This window comes from Ochotona princeps, chromosome 2 (assembly GCF_030435755.1).
Source record: "Ochotona princeps isolate mOchPri1 chromosome 2, mOchPri1.hap1, whole genome shotgun sequence".
NCBI lineage: Eukaryota > Metazoa > Chordata > Mammalia > Lagomorpha > Ochotonidae > Ochotona > Ochotona princeps.
Window position 1 is genome coordinate 33619420 of NC_080833.1, and position 14808 is coordinate 33634227.

The 14808-nt window shown below is 57.9% G+C and overlaps 1 protein-coding gene across 1 annotated transcript in view; it reads left to right on the forward strand.

Annotated features, from left to right (window-relative positions):
- SZT2 (SZT2 subunit of KICSTOR complex) overlaps positions 1-14808 on the forward strand; it is a 51242-nt gene that overhangs the window by 26467 nt on the left and 9967 nt on the right. The window contains exons 20-55 of the mRNA XM_058680022.1: positions 75-189; positions 305-418; positions 614-784; positions 933-1027; positions 1252-1378; positions 1468-1635; positions 1724-1928; positions 2182-2297; positions 2397-2643; positions 3676-3817; positions 3958-4050; positions 4248-4329; positions 4406-4699; positions 4844-4985; positions 5168-5275; positions 5360-5423; positions 5599-5784; positions 6107-6274; positions 6348-6426; positions 6538-6609; positions 6754-6955; positions 7750-7849; positions 8625-8754; positions 10486-10638; positions 10719-10821; positions 10908-11013; positions 11102-11213; positions 11840-11958; positions 12111-12275; positions 12515-12599; positions 12769-12933; positions 13041-13220; positions 13559-13692; positions 14085-14251; positions 14386-14483; positions 14569-14701. Of these exons, the coding sequence (XP_058536005.1) occupies positions 75-189; positions 305-418; positions 614-784; positions 933-1027; positions 1252-1378; positions 1468-1635; positions 1724-1928; positions 2182-2297; positions 2397-2643; positions 3676-3817; positions 3958-4050; positions 4248-4329; positions 4406-4699; positions 4844-4985; positions 5168-5275; positions 5360-5423; positions 5599-5784; positions 6107-6274; positions 6348-6426; positions 6538-6609; positions 6754-6955; positions 7750-7849; positions 8625-8754; positions 10486-10638; positions 10719-10821; positions 10908-11013; positions 11102-11213; positions 11840-11958; positions 12111-12275; positions 12515-12599; positions 12769-12933; positions 13041-13220; positions 13559-13692; positions 14085-14251; positions 14386-14483; positions 14569-14701 (4940 nt within the window). The remainder of the gene's footprint in view (positions 1-74; positions 190-304; positions 419-613; positions 785-932; positions 1028-1251; positions 1379-1467; positions 1636-1723; positions 1929-2181; positions 2298-2396; positions 2644-3675; positions 3818-3957; positions 4051-4247; positions 4330-4405; positions 4700-4843; positions 4986-5167; positions 5276-5359; positions 5424-5598; positions 5785-6106; positions 6275-6347; positions 6427-6537; positions 6610-6753; positions 6956-7749; positions 7850-8624; positions 8755-10485; positions 10639-10718; positions 10822-10907; positions 11014-11101; positions 11214-11839; positions 11959-12110; positions 12276-12514; positions 12600-12768; positions 12934-13040; positions 13221-13558; positions 13693-14084; positions 14252-14385; positions 14484-14568; positions 14702-14808) is intronic.

Here is a 14808-nt window from a genome sequence, read left to right on the forward strand (position 1 = left end):
TCTGGGAGAACTAGAGCTCTGGCTGTTGGCTCCTAGGAAGGCTTACCTCCCGGCCTCTTTCCTTCTTCTTCTAGCTCCACCCACGGGATGCTGCTTGCATCGGCTCCATGCTGAGTTTCGAATACCTGATCCAGCTGTGCCAGAGCAAGAAATGGGTGCCTTTGCCCCCAGAGCCAAGGGTCTCTGATGGTCAGTGGGGAAGGTAGCCTACTGGGTGGAGCTGGGGAGTGGGTGGGGAGAAGGCTGCCATAGACAAAATAAGCTGGGTCTCTAGGTGTCCCGAAACCCTCCCCTCCCCCTGCAGTGTTGACTCAGGGAGCAGGCACCTGCGTCCATGAGATTCCTTTCCATTTTGACCTGATGGGCTTGCTGCCGCAGTGCCAGCAGATCCAGATGTCCTTCCTGCTGCTCTTCAGAGGTGGGTGAACTTGATACTTGCCCTCCACCCCCTGCCCAAGGACTGTGAGCCTGGGAATGTGAGGGGACAGAGCAGAAGGGTGAGCAGTGGGGCAGGGGCCAGCACGGCTGCAGGAGGGCTGTGCCAGCCAGGGTGGGTCTGGGGGCGCTGGGCAGCAGAAAGCCCTCGGTACTGAGCAGAGTGTGTGTCGGCCAGAGCCAGAGGGTGTCTCTCTCGCCGAGGGGCCCTGTCCCGCCAACGACATGGTGCTGTGCCTGCTGCACAGTTGCCTGGAGCAGGAGCTGAGTGACCGGGAGATCCCGCTGAGCCTCACGGACCAGTCTGCTTTCCTGAATGAGGTGCTGCGGCGGACCAGCCGTGGGCCAGGTTAGCTGCCCACGTTTTTCCCCAATCCCAGACACTGGCCCAGCTTTCCCCTTACCTGGAGCTCTGCTCCACCCTGCTTTTCCTTTAGCTCAAAGTCCTGTCTGTCTGCTGGTCTTGCTGCCTTCCTCCATCTCTGTCCCCATTGTAGGTGCAGAGGGGCCACCAGCTGGGGACCATGGAATCCCAAAGGACCAAGCAGTGGGCAGCACCCAGGCCTGTGGCGACTCGGCCCCTCCCACTCTGGTCAGCATCAATGCGTTGCTGAGCCCTTGTTGAACCTCCTTCCATCACTGCTTACTCAGGCCCTGCATTCTGGCATTTGGTCACCCTTTGTTGAGTGTCTCCTGCTGGTGACAAATGCTATCCGTTATCTTTGTGCTGGGTCTCTCAAGCTATACCAAAGATGCTCAGCGCAGGGTGGAGGAGGGGCTTGGACTTGGCTCTAATTTCTGATTTCTGTCTCACAGAGCGTGGGTGTCCCCCCTGACGCCCTTAGGCCTCTCGCCTCTGCCCAGCCTCCCCAGTGGCGCTGCTATGCAAGGCTCGTGACTCCCCAGCATGTGTTTTTGACCTTTCTCCCAGCCACCTTCTCAGGTACTGACTGCTGGCAGTCCCTACCAGCCCTCTCCCGTACCAACACCAGCCCACAGGACAGTTCCAACTCTTGTCTCTCTTCTCTTCAGATGTCCAGCTTTTAGCTGCCTATGGCCTGGAGGGACCCTCCCAAGAGGAGATGAAACCTAAGCTTGGGGACTGGAATGGGGCCTCCAGCCCAAAAGATCTGGGAGGCAGTGGAACCAAAGCTACAAAGCCCCAGGTCCCCATTCTTAGCGTAACCCTCGCCAGTGGTGGTAAGACAGCTCTCACTTATGTCACATTAGCAGCAGTGGGACTGGAGCCCAAGGGCCTGCCGACCATGTGGCACCTTCCCCCTCCCAGACAGCACTCAAGATTCAGGAGAACCGAACCCATCCTTGCATCGGGACTCACAGGCTTGCCCTGGGCATCAGGCTTCCCAGGTGGAAGGTGCCGACGGGCCCCGCACCCGCTGCCCTGTGTATATCTACAACTGCTCGCTGGAAGCATTAAGGGAGCGAATGGTTGGCCTGCAGCCCCCTCAGGCTCCACGAGATCTCGTCTTCCGGTGAGTGCCCTCCATGTTGACTCACTTCCACCCCTGGCCGTGGCTCCCAAGCACTCATGAGTGTGGGCTGATGTGCAGGAACCCAGCTCTGTGACTGTGCCCTTCCAGCTCCTTGGGTGGCCCCTGTCAGTCGGCTGGGCTGGCCACACTGTTTGACAGGAGTCTGGGTCCTTGCTTGGAGTAAGGGTGGCTGGTGAGACTGAGAGGTCACCCAGGGAGTCATCTGAGCTCTGAGTGTCTGTGCCATTCCCAGGACTCAGTTCCTGGACCACCCGTCCCTGTCCTCTGCCTGGATGGAGCCCAGGAACAAGGAGGCAGCCACACACTGCGCCTTGCTGCAGGAACACGCGCAGCGATGCTACGTCCGTGGTAAGCAGGAGAGCTTGTGAGCGGGCCCGGGCCAAGGGCCTGGGGACTAGAGACGCTGTTCCGCAGCCTGACCCCCGCAGCCCCTGCTGTTTCCGCCAGGACTGTTCCGGAGCCTGCAGCAAGCACAGAGCGTGACCTCACAGGATTTGCTGACAGCAGTAGACGCCTGTGAGGAGCTCCTCCAAGAAGTAGACATCACACCTTTCCTGCTTGCTCTGTGTGGCCACACTTGGGGTCTGCCTCACGCCCCACCAAGCCCTGCTCCTCTCAGCCCGGGGCCCTTCAGCAGCAGCATCGAGGAGGGCCCCGAGCCTCGGGAACGAGCTATGCTGGCCTCTGAGTCCAGGTGAGGATTGTCCTGGCATGGTGAACAAGGTCACACAGACCAGGTCCCTGTAAAGGAGGGCTTTGTAGTCCCAGGGAGTAGCTGTGCACAGGGGAGCAGCAGTGTCAGCTTGCCGGGTCCCTGCCTGGTGTGGAGCGAGGAGCTGGGTCAGCTGGAAGCTTGTCTGAAGCTGATCTGAGGGTCACAGAGGCCCACACTGTGAGTTCCTGTCACTGCCAGGGCTGCAGGGCACCTCAGGCTGCTGCTGAAAGGAGTGATGGAGAAAAGCCAGCAGGCAGACCGCTCCGCCTAGAACATGGCATGATAAGGAGCAGCAGGGAGGAAGCTGGGGACTCTCAAGTCAGAACCCCAACCTGGATCCCTCCGCATTTACGGCCCCCCCCCCACCTCAACGTTGCCAAATGTTGCTTCTCCACCTGTCTTCTTCACTTGTGGTGGACAGTGTCACTTTCCCAGTGACCCGAGTCAGCACTGAAAATCGTCCTTTCTGTGACTCACAGAGCAGTCAGGTTGTCAAGAAGTGGGGTGGGAAATTGGGCCTGAGTGGATGCCTTGGGTGCTTGGTACCCTTCCTGTAGAAGAAATGGATGTGTGCTGCTCCCCATTTAGGACCCAAGCTCCCCCAGCTCTTTTTTTTTTTTTTTTAAGGATTTATTCATTTTATTACAGCCAGATATACACAGAGGAGGAGAGACAGAGAGGAAGATCTTCCGTCCGATGATTCACTCCCCAAGTGAGCCGCAACGGGCCGGTGCGCGCCGATCTGAAGCCGGGAACCTGGAACCTCTTCCGGGTCTCCCACACGGGTGCAGGGTCCCAATGCATTGGGCCATCCTCGACTGCTTTCCCAGGCCACAAGCAGGGAGCTGGATGGGAAGTGGAGCTGCCGGGATTAGAACCAGCGCCCATATGGGATCCCGGGGCTTTCAAGGCGAGGACTTTAGCCGCTAGGCCACTCCGCCGGGCCCAAGCTCCCCCAGCTCTTAACACTTTCGCACCCTTCCCCCCACCCACCCCGACCTGATCCCACAGCATAGAGACTGAGGACCTAAGTGAGCCTGAGTTTCAGGGTGCCCGTGTCCCTGGCAACACAGACCCTGGCCCAGAGATCTCCCTGACGGACATCTGCCATCTTGGAGGACAGGCACACGATGCCCTGCATGGCCTCATCCAGGTGGGCTCTTGGGAGAGGGTGGAGGAGGGATGGAGGCCTGACTGCAGGGCTGGGTGTGCCCATGTCCCTTCTGGGGCCGAGGAGGCTACGCTACTGATGCCCGGCTGGCAATGGGTCACCTCCTCTTAAACCCCCGACAGGAGAAATTCCTGGAGATCAGCCGCCTCCATTTCCGCACTGTGCCCTCCAATCCCCACTACTTCTTCTATTGTCCTTCGTGCAGCAGGCGAGAAGTGAGTGGCATTTTTCCTTCCCTCCCCAGCGCCCCCATCTTCATGCCCTAGAAGCCCCACCTGACCTGCCTAGGCCCTCTCTCCCCATTACACCACAACACTGGCTCTCGCCTAGGTTCTCTTAGGCCCTGGTTCCCCAAGGCCAGGAGGTGGCTTTGCCCTTCTTTGAGTCCATCTGTCTCTCTTCATTGATCCAGGATGAGGGTGCCCGGGATGCCATTGACCGAAAAGTCAGTGACCTGGAGTTTTCAGAGGCCGAGCTTGCTGGCGAAGAAGCGGGTATGTGGGCAAGCGGGCCGTGGTAGAAGAGGCTTCCTCAAGTCTCTCTCGTTGACCACATGACCTGCACCACCAGGAGACACGTCTGCCTGCTGTGTGGTCACTGAGAGCGACCCAGAGTTGGAGGTGGAATATCGCGAGAGTCGGGAGCCAGACCTGGGGCCTGCTGGGCTGGATTCCGCCTCACTGTCAGACGCCGACACAGTGAACCCTGATGAAGACTCCTTCAGTATCCTGGGGGGCGACTCGCCCACTGGCCCTGACAGTCTCGTGCATGACCTGCCCCCCCTCTTCCTGCACCTCACCTGCTCCGTGCGGCTGCGTGGGCAGCACAGCTCAGTACCTGTGTGCAGCCTGCCCACCTGCCTGGGTGAGTGTGGGGGAAGCCCAGGGAAGGCCTGTTTGCCTGTCCAGGAGTAGAGAGAACCTGATTGAGTAGTAACCGTACATCACTCAGAATTGAAATCTGCTTGGCCTAGGGCTCCAACCAGCCACCACTTTCTTCTTGTCTCAGGCCAGGTGCTTTCCTGTCTGGAGGGACCCCCGATTGGAGGCCGAGTTCTCTTGAGGGACCTCAGTGTCACTCTGGATGTCTTTGTGCTGACCTTGCCCTTAGAAGTGGAGCTGCCCCCAGCCTCAGACCCTCAGCATCACCGGTGTGGCAGCATGTTTGGGAATGGGGAGCGGGGAAGGATCTGGGGCCTTGGTGGGTTAGGGGGACCACAAAAGCAGTCTGGGACACTTGGGAACTAAGGAGACTTTATCGAGTCCAAGCAGGGAATAAAACCCTGGGAAGATGATAGCTCCTGACCTCCGGCTGTGACCCCACCCCATTCAGGTCAACATCTGAGAGCAGTGCTTCATTCCCACGGTCCCCTGGGCAGCCATCCTCACTAAGGTCAGATGATGGCCTGGGGCCCCCCCTGCCACCTCCAGAGGAAGAGAGGTATGTCCTCTTTCCCTCTCAGAGCCCCTGACATCTGTCATTTTCACTTTCTGGGAGCAGCGTCTCATCCTTTCCTCCACCCAGGCACCCGGGACTGTCCAGTTTGGCCACACCCCACAGGCTGGCTATTGAGACCACCATGAGTGAGGTGAGAGCCTTCCCTCACCCAGCTTGAGTGCCAGTCCCTGGCCTTCCCAGCAGCTGGATGGGATCCTGGGATTGGAGCATGCCTGCTGTCATTCAGGCAGTGCCCTCCAGTGGGTTCTAGGCAGTGAGCGAGGGAGGAGCCCTTAGCCACCTCCTGGGATGCCCTCTGGTCGCAGATCCGCTGGCTGTTGGAAGATGAGATAGTGGGGGCACTCCGAAGAGGGGGTATCCCCCAGAGCCCTGCTCTGCACCGCGCAGCTGCCCACATCCACAGCTCTCCTGGGCGCTCCACCTGCCTTCGCCAAACTCTGCCGCTGAGTTTTGTCTTTGGGCCCGAGCGTTCTCTCACACAGTTCAAGGAGGTGAGCTGCCCTCTGGACACCCTGGGACCCATGCCACCCTGGGTGCCAAGTGCAAACCCAGAAGGCCCCTCTCTTAGACGTTGCCCGTATTACTTATCCCTCCTGACATCCTTGCCTCATGCCTGGCAGCCCAGCTGGATGGAAGAATACCCAGCTTGCCAGCTGGTCCCTGGGTCTGGCCATGGCCAGTCACTGAGCCTTCTCATCGTTCAGCAACAGCGACACTGGTGGGTGGTTGCAGGTGTCCAGAGAGGAAGGGTAAGGCGTCACATCTGGGAGATTTGCTCCTACTTCACCCGCGTCCTTGGCCTCTGTTCCCTAGGAGTTCCGTCGCCTCCAGCTCCCAAGCCATGTTCTCCTAGAAGACCCTGACAGTGGCTTCTTCTTTGTGGCAACTGGTCAGCAGCCAGGTGGGTCCCCTGGGGATCCCCCTTCAGCGGCTTGGGCCTGGCACAGCCATGAGGACAGAGCCGAAGGTATCGAAGGAGAGGTGAGTCTCACCTGGGAGCGGAGCCAGGTGGGTGTGGGAGGCTGGGCCGTGGTCCTGACTTCCTGCTTCTCAGGCCCTGCCAGCCAGCCCCCACACTCCTGGCTCCCCAGAGGATCCTGAGGGCACCCCCATCAGGAGCCCACCTCAGGGAGGTAAGAGAAGGTCCAGTCAGCCTTTTACGTTTCTGGTTCTGCGTCCATATTTTAAAGGGAGGCTCTAGGTAGGATTGAAGGATGTTCCAAGCACTTCCATTTTCTATGCAGGAAGTCACCCTGAGCCCAGCCGAGGCCTTAGCCTCATGTCCAGCCAGGGCAGTGTGGATTCAGACCACCTGGGTAAGCTTGGGAAAGGGCTGGTGGCAGCGGGTTGAGGACAGGTCTGGGCAGGGGGCACTGGACTGTCAAACCCAGCACCCTTGGACGGTCAGATGAGTCAGGGCTGGCCAAGGCTGGGGGTGAACTGGAGCATGTTTGGTGCAGGTTATGATGGTGGCAGCAGCGGCTCTGACAGCGAGGGCCCCCATGAGGCCCTCAGTGAGAAGGCCCCCTTTCCACTGCGGACTGCCATGGGACCGGCCCCTCCACAGCCTTCACTCTTAGGCCTCCCTGGGCCCTGCCTGCCCGACTTCTGGCTCCTCGTGCGGGTCCTGCAGGACCGGGTGGACGTGTATGCACATGCACGGTGGGTATAGAAGCCAAGGCCTGTAGCCCAGCACTGCTGTGAGCCCCTCTTCCCTGCTGCCCCCACACCTTTCCCCAGTGATGCCCAGGAACACCTGCCTGGGGCTGTGACAAGCATCCTGATCACCTTCCACCTTCCCCCTTCCACCTCGCACCATCCACTTCCTCTCTCCCACATCCCCCTCCCACCATCTACCTTCCGCTTCCCCGCCTCCCCTTAGGACAGACTGTGGGACTCTGAGCTTTCTTACCAGAGTGGAAACACTGGTGGACATTTTGTTTTCTAGTTGAGCATTAAGAATGTGAATGATTCAGAGAGGCTTTAGAATGGCCATATAAAATAAGGAGTAATAGCTAGTGTGTGACAAGTTTACCTGTTGCACATGGGTGGGCTCCTGGAGTCCGGGGGACGGTTCTGCAAGGTGTCCTCCTTACCCTCGGCACAGCACAGGTGTCGCAGGAGGAGCAGAGCCAGGATGCACTCGTAGGCATCAGATTAAACACTGCTCTCATCTCCAGGGCATAGTCGAAGGACAGGACAGCCACCGTTCTGTGACAAGGAAGATTTGAGAATTAAGAGGAGCCCGCTGTATGGCCGAAGCCTCTGTGTAGGGAGCCAGCTTCCAGAAATGCACCTTCAAGAGTCCCTCCTCCCCACCTCCCATCAGCCTGATGTCCTTTTGTCCAGGCACACTTGCGTCTCCACCCTGGCTTTGTGACCTCCTCTCCTATCCATGACACTTCCAGCCCCTCCTCACTGCACTGCTGTGTCTCAGGTCCACCTTTCCTCCCCAGGAGCCTGAATCGGGAGGACGGGGGCTCGGGCGCTGAGTGTTGCCATCTGCAGCAGCTCCTGGTGAGGCGTGTTGGGGAGATCTGCAGGGAGGTCAACCAGGTAAGGGGCTTCAAGGCCAAGACTGAGTGAGCCCTGAGACCCAGAGCAGATGAGGAGGAAGTTTCTGGGAACTGAACTGTCAGGGGCCATCATTTCATCAGACCCAGCAATGGCTGTGTTTTGTTTTGTTTTGTTTTGTTTTGTTTTGTTTTGTTTTGTTTTCCCTCTTTCTCTGCTCCCCTACTTACTGGGCTGCTGCTGCCTGCCGGCTCCTGACCAGCTAAGGAGTTCCCCACCCCTAACCCCAGTCCCAGTGGGTTACTCCCACAGCCTCCCCAGGACCCAGAGAAGCTGCTCATACTGCCTGTGCCAGTAGGAGGGATGTGATCGCCAGCCTGCCATGGGATCCCCTCACCTGGGGGGCTTATGTGGGCTGGGGCAACTGGACACTGAACAACTAAATCCCACCAACTGTTTGGATTGCACTGGGAAGACAGCTGTAGAGGAAGAGTAGAGATAGCTCTGAAGGCACTGATCAAGCTCTGACCCTCCGAAGCGTCAGGGAAGGCTTCTTGGAGGAAGGGACCTGAAGGGTAGTAAACCGAAGAAGGGACCGGAAGGCAGCCTGAAGGGTAGCAAATGGATTCTGGCCCAGAGGAGGGACCAGTGTTCCTCTCTGGGTTCCCTCTCAGTCCCTTATGCTGCAGGACCCCAGGACCCCACCCATGTGTGACCTCTTGGTGGTCTTTCTGATCACACTGGGCATCCTCTCTGGCTACCACCTCCTCATGAGGCAACCCTTTGCAGTCCCTAACCCCTCGCTCCTTTCTCACAGCGACTGCTGCTTCAGGACCTTCATGACAGCCACGTGTGCAACTCTCTTCTGGTGGCGGAGAGCGAGGAGGATCTGTGGCGCAGCGAGACGCCCTTCCACTCGCGCCAGCGAGCTCCACTGCCCAGCGACGGTAAGAGCCCCACCTGCAGCTCCCTTGTAAGGTGCTTCCACCACCAGCGCCACCACCCTGGCTTTCAGCCAGTGCTTCCATGAGCAACGTGGGGCAGAGTCCACATGACTTGACCACCAGCACCAGGTCACAGAGAGCGAGGAGAGTAGCACAGATGGGACTGCTGGATCTGGCAGCCGCCAGCTAGGCCACAGCTTTGGCAAAAGGAGGTTCAGTGGAGAGAGGACTAGAAGCCAGATGGAACCAGAGTACCCATATGATGGGCAGCTGGAGCAGAGGATTCCCGCTCCTTCCAGTCGCTTGTCAGGAAAGGAAGCGGAAATGCCAGTAACTGGAGGAAGTGGAGGGGCGAGGGCACAAGGGAAGAAGTTAAAAATTAGGTAGAGACTGGAGTGTGGTCATTTCCACAGGGAAAGAACCAGTAAAGAGGGACAGGTTGGCAAATACAGGGGAGAAGACAGGTCGTGACCTGTCTGCTCAAGGTCATACTCTGCCTTGCCACTTTAAATTGTCAGCTTTCCCTGGCTCGGCAGTGAGGACACGTGGGCCAGAAGTGGCAAGCTAAGGGCCACTCCAAGAAGTGTCCTTCAGATTGGCTGTCTGTCCAGATGGGCGGTGGGATCCCCCTGGGAGCTGTGGTCCTGGTAAGGAGACCTGATGGTCCACTTGAGGAGGTAGACCTGTTGGCCCTGCTACTCTCCTCTCTCTGCTGACGACTCCTCCCTCCAGTCTGGGGGAAAACAAATCATGTCACTCCTTTGTGGCTCTCCCATATGGTTTAAAACTAAAATCAGACTCCATATATATATATATATGTGTATATATATATATATATATACACACACACATATATATATATTTTTCCAAGTCTTAGCAAGTCTGTAGACAAAGGCTTCTAACAGCTGCCAGGAGAATGTGCATCTTGGCACGTCTGGAACTCCATCAGAGCAGCTCCCCTGCAGTCGACAGACTGGTGTGGTTTCCACTGCGTCTTCTGCAGATTGAGGGCGAGCTGGGGAGTGCAACACTTTTCACTTCAAGGTGACCCCCACTGGGTGCAAAACGGAAGGCCAGTCAGGGCCCAGTCACAGCCTTGCCTCATATCAGGTGCTCTGTGTTTTTCCTCTGAAAAACCCTTAGCAACCAGCGTGCTGTTGCAGGGTCTGCAGCCTCCTGGGTATCCCATATGGTGCTGGCAGCTGCCAGCAGCTTCTCTGAGAAACTAAACTGCCACTTCAACCTGCTGGAGGCCTGGAAACCTGAAAAGGCATGAACGAGGCAGTGGACTGTGGCCCTGGGCCTTGGGGAAAGGCTCCTCGGGCTGTCCATGCTGTCAGCACGGCGCAGTTTGCTCACTGCCACCGGTGTGCCTCAGCAGCCATCCCTTTCGTTTTAATGTGGTTATTCTACAGTTCCCTAGGAAGCTGGAGGACTGTGGTCTCACTGACCTACGTCATGACAGGGTCATACTCCTGGGCATCATCCTCAGGATGTCCTCACACCCTACACCTTCCCCAAGGTCCCCAGAGACGGTTCCAAAAGCCTTTGTTTCAGGAGCCTGCTCCAAGGAGTGTGCCTCTGCCCAGCCCTGCCGTATTGCCCCAAGTGGTCATGCTTCTCTAGCGGGGGGAGGAAGAGTGAGGAAATAGGCCGGTTCCCGTGGGAGTAGCCTGTGTGTGAAGCCAGAGGACGGCGGGTCCTGTTCTTGATGCCTGCTCTCCTTTCCCCCAGATTACGCTGCCGATGAGAGCTGCGCACCCCGAGGGTACCTGGCAGCCACCATGCAGTTTGTCCCTGGTCACTTCTCCTGTGACGTTGTGTGGGGAACCGTGATCAGAGTCCATTCACGTCTCAAAATGGGACCCAGCATGGGGGTCTCTCGTGGTATGTGTTTAGTACCTGAGTGCAGGTCGGGGTGGAAGCATCCAGAGAAGAAAGTTGGCTGAGCCTGTGTCATCCACCAGCCATCCAGGCCTTGCGCTCCGTGCTCAATGCCTTCTCCGTGGTGAACCGGAAGAACATGTTTGTTTACCAGGAGCGAGCCACAAAGGCTGTGTACTACCTCCGGTAGGTGGGTCCTGGGGAGACGGGTCAAACCCAGTTGAGGATGGCCTGGGAGGAGGCATGTCCAGAGACCTTGCCATCTTTCTCAGGCTGCTGGAGACGTCCTGCAGTGACCGGTCATGGGAGGGGGACACTCTGCCCCCCTCCCTCGCTCTGTCTCGAAGCCAGGAGCCCATCTACTCAGAGGAAACCTCGGCACGTATCACAGCCATGCCCAGCTCCACCATGCCGCCCTCTCCCTTTGCTCCCTGGGACTGAGCCCTGACCACCGTTGTTCCTGCAGGGTCCCCGTTCTCCCTTGGATGTGGCTTCTGGACGCAGCTCAGATGCTGCTCGTCCCGTGGGCCAAGTAGACAGACACATCCAGCTACTGGTGCATGGTGTCGGGCAAGCTGGTAAGAGGAGGAAAGGAACCAGGACCCTCCGGGATCTTCAGGACCCCCTGCTGCTATCCCCTGGGACATCTGCTTCAGTTCCTGCTGTGGCCTGGACTCTCCAGATAGAGCTGGGTGGGAAGCAAGGTTCAGAGTAGGACTTGTGGCTGAGTGCAGTGCAGCGTAGGGAAGAAAAGCCAGGCCAACCTGGCCTACGAGCAGGGCCAGATTTGGAGCAAAGGTGAAGCATTCAGACTGTGAGATGCAGAGCCTGAAGTGTGTGTTAGCCTGAAGTTAACTGGACTTCCAGCAAATACTTACCACTCAATGTATACCATTAGGGCCAAGCTATTAAGTGTTCTGACTTTGAATCCTCCCCTAAAAAGCCCATGAGGTCGATGCATTGTAATTCCCATTTTATGGACAAGGGCACAGAGGCTCTGAGCTGCAAAACTCACGTGTCCAGTCTTAGAGTAAGGAGCCTTGCAGAACTGGAACCTGGTGCTGCTCCCCAACCCTGCAAGCCAGCACTCCTCACACTGCCTCCAAGGGCCATTGTTTGAATCTGAGATTTAAGGGCTGGTATGGGGTTGGCAAGTGAAAACCTCTGCCAGTGGCTCCTGGCTTACCAGTGTGGCCTTGTATAGGTCCTGAGATCACGGACGAGCTGGTGCGGGTTCTGCGTCGGCGCCTGGATGAGGCCACACTGGACGTCATCACAGTCATGCTGGTCCGCAACTGCAAGCTGACACCAGCCGACGTGGAGGTTGGCCCCGATCCTGGGCTCCACCATGATGCCAGCCTTTCTGCTGGAGTCTCATGGCCCTGACTCCCCCTAGCTGGGATCTGCCACAGCCCTGACACCCTTCCCCCTAGTTGGGACGTGCCACAGCTCTGACCCGCCCTCCATTCCCCCAGTTCATTCAGCCTCCTGGAAGTCTCCCCTCAGAGGTGCTGCATCTGGCACTCCCTGCCTCCTGCAGGCCTTGGCTTCCTGCCCTGGCCTGGTACCTGCGGCAGAACCTACTCATCTTCCTCCACTCTCCCAAGTACACAGATAGCAACAGCCGGAACCACTTCCAGGTGAGCGTGCCCCTCCCCACCACACTGTCCCCTGCATGCCCTTACCATGGACCTGTTTTCTGCGGATCCCTCCATGTGTGCCTTTGCCCATGGATCTGGAGACATCCAGGCCCCTTTTATCTACCAGCGCTTCCTGTGCTGCCACAGGGACCTGTCTCATGTGTACTGTGGCCACCAGCCCCCTGAGGATTTTTCCATGTGCTTGGTCTCAGTGCTCTGTGTGACTGTTCTCTCCCTAGCACCCACTCCCAACACAGGGTGGCCTCCCTGACATGGACATCTACCTGTATAACAAGCCTGGTGGACAGGGCACTGGCGGCAAAGGTACAAAGTGGGTGGTGGGCTCGCACCACGGCAAGGTGTGGGAGACCCTGTGCTCACCCTAGGGCTGAGAGTGTCTTTCCCAGCTTTGCTGAGGTGGGAGTAGGCTGGGGGATCGTGGGAGGGAGAAGGAATGGCAGACCTTTCTGAGCCTTGCTTTGGATTCTACCAGGGGTCGCCTGCATCACACTAGCGTTTGTGGACGAAGAAGGGGCTCCCATCTCACCGGCATCTTGGCCCCCCTCTTCTCCACGGCCCCCAGACCCATTGCAAGAGGAGGAATTTGAGCAACTGACTCAAGTTGTTCGCTGCCCAGTCATGCTGAACAGTTCTGCAGGTGGGGCAACGGGGTCAGAAGATGGGGTGTTCAGTTAATGCTGTGAGAGGCAAGGATAGTGAACACTCTGGGGTACTCTCAAATGACTCCCCCTTCTTTTCCTGCAGCACAGGATGGGGCCCCAAGGCTTCGCCTGGATGTGTGGGAAAAGGGGAACATCAGCATCGTGCAGCTGGAGGAGAAGCTCCGCGCAGCCGCCCGCCAGGCCCTGGCGGATACCGTCATGGAGGTGCAGCTGCTGCCGGCCTCACTGTGTGCCGAGGACACACCCCCAGGGATCCAGACAGGTGAGTGTGGCAGGGGAGGATGCACAGGTTGGGTGCAGGGAGAGTCTCACAGAGGCCCCATCAGAAATGCACACACACAGTTGTCCAATACCTCATATGCATCAGGCTGATACACAAGCAGAAATGTGGTCCCTTGGCCACTACCCACCCCTCAGGAGACAGCTGTGGATCATTGGGAGTGCGGGTTCACCAGCACAGCTGCACGTTCAGGCTGCATGTTCCGTCACCACCACCAGTATGTGGGTAGCAAGTGGCTCTCATACCAGTCTTTGGACCAGGCTGTCCGGGACGGGCCATGATGGTCAGTGTTGGGAGCCTGTGATGTCTTGTGTCCACAGGAATTGTCAGGAGCGGGTCATCAGACACCAGGAACGCTGCTGGCCGCACTAGCACCTTTCCGCCCGCCCCTGGCCCTGGGGAGCCTGTGACTCCACCCAGCAAAACCGGCCGACGCAGCTTCTGGGATATGCTGGTAATGAGAGGAAGGGGTGAAAGCAGCAGATGCCCCTCTCCTAGCTCCTCTACACTCCCCTGCCCCGCCAGGCCTTGCTAACTGGCCTTCCCACCAGTCTCGAGATGCCTGGCCCTGTCCTGTGGAGGAGCTGGTGGAACTTGGCAGGTTTTCCCTAAGGAGGAGGGCACCATGGCTTACTGAGTGCCTTCCCCTTCCGTTTTTCTTGCTGGCTCCTCACCATCATGTGCAGGATAAGTTAGAGCTTTGTAGAGGAAGACAGGGCTCAGGACTGAAGTCACCTGACCCCAGGCCTGTAGATCCTCTGAGCTCATTACTGCTGCAGGACACTGCCATCCTGCACCCCTTTCCTCTTCCCGATAGACCATCCTCACTCACTGCATTGTCCCCAGAGTAAGACCGAAGGTGGAGATTTGGGTTCCCCCAAAACAACTGATGACATTATCCTGGATCGGCCAGAAGACACTCGGGGTCGGAGGCGTCATAAAACCGAGAATGTTCGGACTCCTGGTGGGGCAGAGCGGGCACCAGGCTCAGATTCTGGAGCCCAGAGGCAGAGGTGTGTGATGGCAGTGGTACTGGTCGTGGTGCCACCGCTGCTGGGTCCCTGGAGGGAAGGGTGTGCAGTCGCAGGCAAGCATCTGGTTTGTATGGATGCCTGTGAGGTTCCTAACCCCTGCTCTATCTTTGTAGACGCCGGACAACACAGCTGGAAGAGGGTGAGGTTGGGACCCTGCACCCAGTGTTTGCTCATGTCGCTCAGCGCTGGATGGAGTTTATGGTTCAGCTTGGTAAGACCCCGGCCTCTCTACCATCCCCAAACTCCCTGGCATGGGCTGCATCCTACAGCCCAGCGGTGACTTCTCTGCCTTACAGGTTGTGCCTCAGTGTCCAGAAGCTCCACCCACATGGTGTCCCGCTTTCTGCTCCCATCTATCCTGTCTGAATTCACATCCCTAGTGACCTCGATGGCTGGAGACACCAGCGTCCGTGTCTTTGAGCGGCAGTTGTAAGTTCTCAGAACTCACAGACCCGAAAGGAGCTTTTCTGTATGTTCTGAAAGCTAGACCCGTGGAGGCTGAGCTACGAGAGATGTAAGCCAGGCCCCCGGAGGTG